The following is an 8256-nucleotide window of genomic DNA, read 5'->3' as shown; positions in this document are numbered from 1 at the left end:
AAGCTTTGAATTATTAAAAAATTTTAAACATTACAATTTAAAGGTTCATCGTCTGTAATGTGGTAGTGAAAGGGTTAACCTTCTGTAGTGTGGTAGTGAAAGGGTTAACATTCTGTAGTGTGGTAGTGAAAGGGTTAACCCTTTGTAGTGTGGTAGTGAAATGGTTAACCTTATGTAGTGAAAGTGTTAACCCTAGTGTGGTAGTGAAAGGGTTAACCTTATGTAGTGTGGTAGTGAAAGGGTTAACCATTTGTAGTATGGTAGTGAAAGGGTTAACCTTCTGTAGTGTGGTAGTGAACGGTTAACCTTCTCCTTCTGTAGTGTGGTAGTGAAAGTGTTAACCCTTTTTTAGTGTGGTAGTGAAAGGGTTAACCTTCTGTAGTGTGGTAGTGAAATGGTAACTTAACCATTTGTAGTGTGGTAGTGAAAGAGTTAACCTTCTGTAGTGTGGTAGTGAAAGGGTTACCCCTTTGTAGTGTGGTAGTGAAAGGGTTAACATTATGTAGTGTGGCAGTGAAACCCTTTGTAGTGTGGTAGTGAAAGGGTTAACATTATGTAGTGTGGCAGTGAAACCCTTTGTAGTGTGGTAGTGACCGTGTGGTATTTTCAAGGATATTTGTCTGCGGTCTATCCTAGCAACTATAATGAAATACCAGTCATGTTTCTCTTTTTCATTCGGCACATTGAGGTTCAGACGGAGTAGCAGAGAGGATTATGGGGAAGACTTTTGACACAGGAAGCAGGAAATGATTCGTGAACGAGGGCGGTGTGCTACCGATTCCACTCATATGGGACATTAAGCTCCTGGGCTTTGAAAGACGCTGACGCTCCGCTTAACGTGGCGTTTCCAGGTTCAAAGAGAAAATATGAATCATCACCCTCCTGTCACTGTAAGGGAAAGTGCAGATATGTGCTATTTCAGTGCTTTTTCTGTGTCCAATTTTGACAAAGTCAATGGAGAAATCAGACAGGGAAAAGTCAGTGAAATTGGACCTGTGTGCACTTTCACTTATAGTAGCAGGAAGGTGATGATTTATATTTTTCTTAAAACCATCAGGAACTGGACAACATAACACTCAGAAGTCAACTACATATCCCATAATGTGTTTGAGTCCACAGTCCACTTTTTTCTTTATTGAGACAGTAGGAAGGCCGAGAGGGAGACAGTAGGGGAGACACAGGAGAGATGGTTCTTTATTGAGAGAGTATAGGAAGGCTGAGAGGGAGACAGAGTAGGGGAGACATAGGAGAGGTTCTGCAGGGTCTCGATCACATTTAAAAAAAAATATATATATATATATATAAAGGCCATAATGTTTTCATTTTCACAATTTCACTGAACTGTATTCAGTACTTTCTGGAATATGTTAACATCATAATGACATCAATCACACATCCCAACTCTTTTAACTTGATAAATCTCAATCCAAGTCATTTCTGGGATATACATGAGATTATATAATAACAAACAATACATCTGCTTTATTATTTTTAAGTAATACTTTTTGAGTGTTCCTTTAACCGTCATCCGTTGTTTGATTCCCGTTGTCTCCCAGGTCAGTGTTGCCATGGGCTGCGCTGCGCGCGAGAGGAACATCGTGTACGCCAGCACCCTGGCCTACCTGTTCAGCCGCGCCTTCGACCAGCTCCGCATGGCCGCCATCTCAGAGAGCAACATCAACCTCTGTGGCTCCCACTGCGGCCTGTCTATCGGTTCGTATCCGGCCCCGCCCCTGGCCCGTCCCCCTCTCCGCCCCACACCAACCACCCCACCTCCACACACCCCCTCATACTTTAACCACATCTAGTCCCATGATGCACTCGAGCCTCACCTGCCTGTTGACTCAGTCCTCTCCTACTTACTGCATTAGCCAAAGTGATTCCTCTGTGAGTGGTTTGTTCCAATCCTTTCTTTCTCTCCCTCTAATGCTGTGTTCTCCCGACCCTTCACCTCCTCCTCCTCCTCCTCCTAGCCCTCAACCCCTCCTCCCTCTTTCACCTTCCCTGTCTGTCCCGGAAGCTGTCACCATGGGAACCAGGTGTTCCTCTATTAGTGCAGGTACCCTGCTTGCCGCTCTCTCTGTCCGTCTGTCTGTCTGTCACTTTTATGTCTGTGAAAACTAACAAAGAAAAGAAAACCTATATGCATGAATCCCTCGAGTCTGTTAATTCTTTTGAATCTTTGAGACAAAGAACCGTCCAGGTTTTTAGGTTATCGAGATGAATGACGCTTTCAGATCTAAGTATGTGACCGTGAATTGGAGTGACGTGTAAAAGTTAACCGTCTGTAGTGTGGTAGTGAAAGGGTTAACCTCTGTAGTGTGGTAGTGAAAGGGTTAACCCTTTGTAGTGTGGCAGTGAAAGGGTTAACATTATGTAGTGTGGTAGTGAAATGGTTAAAGGCAGGAGAAGTTGTGGTTACTTTTTGTCAGTTTACAACAATAAATACACTTCCAAGATCTTCAGAACAGACTGCTACACTACGCTGGGACATATTAGCTGAAAAACACAATGGGACCATAGCCTGAAGCCTTACCTAGTTCAAGTTCAAAGTATATAACAATACCATAGAAAATGAATGGTTTACACAGGTTTTTGTATATGTCTAGGCGTGTAAACACACAGATGTGGTGAAAATGTGTGACACTGTATTAATATGTTGTGGGTCGGAGTGCAGGGTTCTTCGTCTCAAGGGTTCAATTGTAATGTGGGGAGAATGGGATCATGTCACAGTCTGTGTGTGTGTATCTGTATTCCAGGAGAGGATGGACCCTCTCAGATGGCTCTAGAAGACATAGCCATGTTCAGGGCAATCCCCACGGCGACCATCTTCTATCCCAGCGACGGTGTCGCCACTGAGAAGGCTGTGGAGCTGGCTGCCAGCACAAAGGTACTTCAAAACCTAAAAACACAAGTGTCTTGGTCCCTCAACATATTGTGACCGAGTGGATTTGAACCTGGGACCATAGGATCCACAAGCAGCCACATTAACCAGCTGAGCTAAAGGGTCCGACCCATTTAGCAGGTGCTGGTTGACTGTGACCAACTTCTCAGTTGTTTACAATACCAATGAAATGTAATGTACTGTATATTATTTTATTTGTAAAATTGTCTTTTCCCATTGGAAATGTGTTTCATTTCTGTTTTTCTGTTTTAAGGGTATTTGCTATATCAGAACTGGACGCTCAGAGAGCACCATTATCTATAACAGCAATGAGGACTTCCACGTTGGCCAGGCTAAGGTGAGAACACCAACATGTGTGCTTCATTGAGGTATAAACTACTGTAAAACGGACTCCTTGTGACCATAAATATGTGCGTAAGACAAATTAAACGTTTGTCCTGTGAGCAAACTTTGATTGCCTAAAATGTAACCATTGCAACAAAGAACCATATACATGTAAGTCTATTTTAGTTTTTTTGATGAACAATATTTTCAAAGCTAAAATCTACAGTTTGTACATCAGAGTGTTGTGTTCATTCATAGTTAAAGACAGTAGAGGTTGAGTACTTTATTTTCTAAAGATGGTAAGTTAGAGTGTTGTGTTCATTCATAGTTTAAAGACAGTAGAGAAGTACTTCATTATCTAAAGATGGTAACTACCCACTCTACCAGCACTTTACTCCCCTTCCTTCTGGTCGAAGGTCTAGACTACCCATGTGCAGAAAGACCTTCCTTCTGATCAAAGGTATAGACTAACCATGTACAGAAAGACCTGTTTTAGCAAGAGCTTTGTTCCCACAACCATACAAGCTTTAAATAAGTTATGTGAAATCCTGTCTATAAACTGAACTCTCACATTTTATGAGGTATTTAGCAGATGCCTTGCACCACTAAATGACAACACAAAGTGCTGTGTTACCTTATGGTATATAGTGTCAGGCCATGTCTCTACTGTGTGAAATCTTTATGTTCCTGTAAATTCTGTATTTTGTATAATTATTAATTATATTTAAATTAAATTTAAGAATTTCCTAAATAAATGTGTGACTTTGACAAATTCTCCCATTTAGCAGATGCCTTGCACCACTGAAAGACAACACAAAGTGCCTTCTAGCCACTTCATACCTGACTGTTAACATGGACTCTCCCTCACCAGGTTGTGCACCAGAGCAAGGAGGACCAGGTGACGGTGGTGGCTGCTGGCATCACCCTGCATGAGGCCCTGGCAGCCGCTGAGCACCTAAAGAAAGGTACAGACACAGTAACTCACCGCCCACTAGCATGTGGTACAGACACAGTAACTCACCCCCCTCTAGCATGTGGTACAGACACAGTAACTCACCCCCCTCTAGCATGTGGTACAGACACAGTAACTCACCCCCCTCTAGCATGTGGTACAGACACAGTAACTCACCCCCCTCTAGCATGTGGTACAGACACAGTAACTCCTCCCCCTCTAGCATGTGGTACAGACACAGTAACTCATCCCCCTCTAGCATGTGGTACAGACACAGTAACTCACCCCCCTCTAGCATGTGGTACAGACACAGTAACTCACCCCCCTCTAGCATGTGGTACAGACACAGTAACTCACCCCCCTCTAGCATGTGGTACAGACACAGTAACTCATCCCCCTCTAGCATGTGGTACAGACACAGTAACTCACCCCCCTCTAGCATGTGGTACAGACACAGTAACTCACCCCCCTCTAGCATGTGGTACAGACACTGTAACTCACCCCCATCTAGCATGTGACCAGTGAGAACATTGGAAGGTACAGACACAGTAACTCCTCCCCCTCTAGCATGTGGTACAGACACAGTAACTCCTCCCCCTCTAGCATGTGGTACAGACACAGTAACTCCTCCCCCTCTAGCATGTGGTACAGACACAGTAACTCCTCCCCCTCTAGCATGTGGTACAGACACAGTAACTCACCCCCCTCTAGCATGTGGTACAGACACAGTAACTCCTCCCCCTCTAGCATGTGGTACAGACACAGTAACTCACCCCCCTCTAGCATGTGGTACAGACACAGTAACTCATCCCCCTCTAGCATGTGGTACAGACACTGTAACTCCTCCCCCTCTAGCATGTGGTACAGACACTGTAACTCCTCCCCCTCTAGCATGTGGTACAGACACTGTAACTCACCCCCCTCTAGCATGTGACCAGTGAGAACATTGGAAGGTACAGACACAGTAACTCACCCCCCTCTAGCATGTGGTACAGACACAGTAACTCCTCCCCCTCTAGCATGTGGTACAGACACTGTAACTCCTCCCCCTCTAGCATGTGGTACAGACACAGTAACTCCTCCCCCTCTAGCATGTGGTACAGACACAGTAACTCCTCCCCCTCTAGCATGTGGTACAGACACAGTAACTCATCCCCCTCTAGCATGTGGTACAGACACAGTAACTCCTCCCCCTCTAGCATGTGACCAGTGAGAACATTGGAAGGTACAGACACAGTAACTCACCCCCCTCTAGCATGTGGTACAGACACTGTAACTCCTCCCCCTCTAGCATGTGACCAGTGAGAACATTGGAAGGTACAGACACTGTAACTCCTCCCCCTCTAGCATGTGGTACAGACACAGTAACTCATCCCCCTCTAGCATGTGACAGTGAGGATATTGGAAGGCTACCAAAACAATTTTTTTGGTACAGTAGCGACAGTAGTAGACAGTAGTGACCAAGAAATTATGTAAATGCCAAAAATAAAATAGGTAAGACACAAGATATGCATGGTAAAAAAAAAGGCAGCGGACATGACCGGTTAGCCTTCGGGAGAGGTGTTAGTTGGACAATGCCTATTAGGCTAACCGGTCATGTCCGCTTCCATTCATTGTGCTAAGCTAGGCTAACATGCAGCCAGATAGCTTTCTACTGAACGCACAGAGAGGAAACTGGTATCTATCCTCTCGTCTCTCTCTGGAGAAGACGGTAAGTTAATTTCCCAAAATGTTGGCGTGTTCCTGGCTATGCTGACAGACCCATGAGTTTACAATACGCATCCAAGTCCTGTAGCCGCTACGCTGATTTCCCTCAAGTCGACTATGTTTAATCCAGTCAATTCATTAGCGGAGACACTGGAGCTTAGGTTCCACGTGTGACTTGTGTCTAAGCTCCTTCCTGTCTGGTATCAGCCCTGAGCTGCACGTCTTGCTTCACATCCACCCGTTATCCAGGATATAATGATCCCAGTGACGCTCCCAGCTCACTTCATTCATGTCGGCCTCGTTGACCCACAGCTTAGTATGATCAATACATCTATGCCCTGAAACTACCCAGTGCTCATACAGTATATCTGACTCTTGCATAATGCATATTTTTTTGTCTACAATAGTGCTGTGAAGCACTTTGGGGTGCCGTTTTTGTGTGAAAAGTATACAAATAAAGATGACATTTATTACCGGCTATGACATTTACAGTGAAATATATACACGTTTTGTCTTGTGATTTGATCATATCCGGAGGTTCATGCTAAATATTACCCGGCCTCTTAGCTGTTCCAAACTGAAAACACGTGCCATTGCTTTTCCAGAGAGGATCTACATCAGGGTGATTGACCCCTTCACCATCAAACCGCTGGACGCTAAAACCATCATCGACCACGCCCGCTCCACCAGGGGCCGCCTCATCACCGTGGAGGACCACTACAACGAGGGTAGGCTCTCGCTATTTTAAGAGCGTTTTTTGCATAATGCATGCCCGCGAACCAACCCGACGACCTGCATATCTCAGCGTCATACAGTTGAAGGGCTCCGCTCATTGGTCCAGATGCCATGGCGTCTTCCTATTGGTTCTGTGACAGGGACGTTGGTACGGTGGCATGTCCTCATTGGACCACGGAGAGCACTTTTCGCTGTTCGTTTGTGGCGCATTCCGTTTGCCGGGGAGGGCGCGTGTGTGAGGGCCACAGAGTGCTGTCAGATTCCCTTAGCTTAGCATGTGCCCATGGGGCTCACTGTGACCTAGATAACACAGACGGCCCTGCCCATGTGGGGGGGGGGGGGGGGGGCTGGCCCAAAGATGGCATCTGTAATCAGTCACACACAAGCCTGACTGCCATGTACCAATAGGGACTAGTATAGAGGGACACATGGTATACAAAGATAATATTAGGATAGGAAGGGCAGCACTGTACAGCACTGTACAGGGTTTGTGTGTGTAAATATAATGACGTGAATAGTCTACATGCTGCATGCTTTGGTACCAAATGAGGACTCAGATATTTTTAGATGCAAACACCTCACAGAATGGCACTGTCACTCACTCATATTCAGTCAGTCAGTCACTCTGGGGGTCTGGGGGACAGGTAGAGCGGCCATCTGGTAATCTGAAGTTTCCCGGTTCGATCCCAGCTCCTCCTGGCAGCGAGTCGAAGTGTCCTTGAGCAAAAACACTTAACCCCTAACTGCTCCCAATGAGCAGGTCGGCACCTTGCACGGTCGCCTCCGCCGTCGATGTGTGAATGTGTGTGAGAGGCATAAATTGTAAAGCGCTTTGGATAAAAGTGCGTATATAAATGCAGTCCATTTACCATTTACTCACGGTTAGCCAAGCTGCCCCTAGTGGCGGCTCACAGGTATTAACAGGTATCCTTGTTAAAGCATTTGTTCATCTCCTCATCCTCTCATTCTCTCTCCCTTTCTCTCTCATTCTCTCTCTCTCACTCTCTCTCTTTCTCTCTCCCTCCCTCTCACTCTCTGTCTATCTCTCTCCCTTTCTCTCCCATTCTCACTCTCTCTCTCTCTCTCCCCCTCTCTCTCTCTCTCTCTCTCTCTCTCTCCGCGACACGGTAATTGTTCCACAGGTGGCCTGGGGGAGGCGGTGTGCTCAGCAACCATCAACGAGTCGGGCTTCAACCTGCAGCGCCTGGCCGTGTCGCACGTCCCGCGCAGCGGCAAGCAACACGACCTGCTCAAGGTCTACGGCATCGACCGCGAATCCATCGCCCAGGCTGTCCGCAAGATGCTCAGCGCGTCCGCCAACGCCAAGTAACTCTCTCGTCCTCCCGCCCCTCTTCAAATCAACAGGAAGTGTTTATGTTTGAAGTCACATGACACCCACCCATGTTCAGTAAAATAATTATAATAAAGCTCCCCACTCACTGTGAACCAACCCCCCTATGTGTTTCAACTAAAGTGATGTGAGTTTGTGATGTACATTTTTAAGTAAAACTCCCACATTGTACCTTTCTGTCACTCATCCACGACAATACACACACCGGAACAAGTCATACACGGATACAAGAAACACCCATATCTCCACACACCCCTTGTACTCCCTGCATCACCGTGGGTT

General features: G+C 46.0%; 1 protein-coding gene across 1 annotated transcript in view; it reads left to right on the top strand.

Annotated features, from left to right (window-relative positions):
- Positions 1–7953, top strand: part of tkta (transketolase a) — a gene marked incomplete at both ends in the record, with an annotated part of 18587 nt that extends 10634 nt beyond the window's left edge. The window contains 6 exons of the mRNA XM_084316407.1: positions 1557–1713; positions 2760–2890; positions 3159–3242; positions 4101–4194; positions 6494–6616; positions 7766–7953. Coding sequence (XP_084172533.1) covers positions 1557–1713; positions 2760–2890; positions 3159–3242; positions 4101–4194; positions 6494–6616; positions 7766–7953 — 777 coding nt within the window. The remainder of the gene's footprint in view (positions 1–1556; positions 1714–2759; positions 2891–3158; positions 3243–4100; positions 4195–6493; positions 6617–7765) is intronic.
- Between the last annotated feature and the right edge of the window lie 303 nt (positions 7954–8256).

This window comes from Notolepis coatsorum (genome assembly GCF_963971535.1).
Source record: "Notolepis coatsorum genome assembly, chromosome: 6".
NCBI lineage: Eukaryota > Metazoa > Chordata > Actinopteri > Aulopiformes > Paralepididae > Notolepis > Notolepis coatsorum.
The sequence above is the reverse complement of the archived record's forward strand: the minus strand, read 5'-3'. Positions and strand labels throughout refer to the sequence as shown.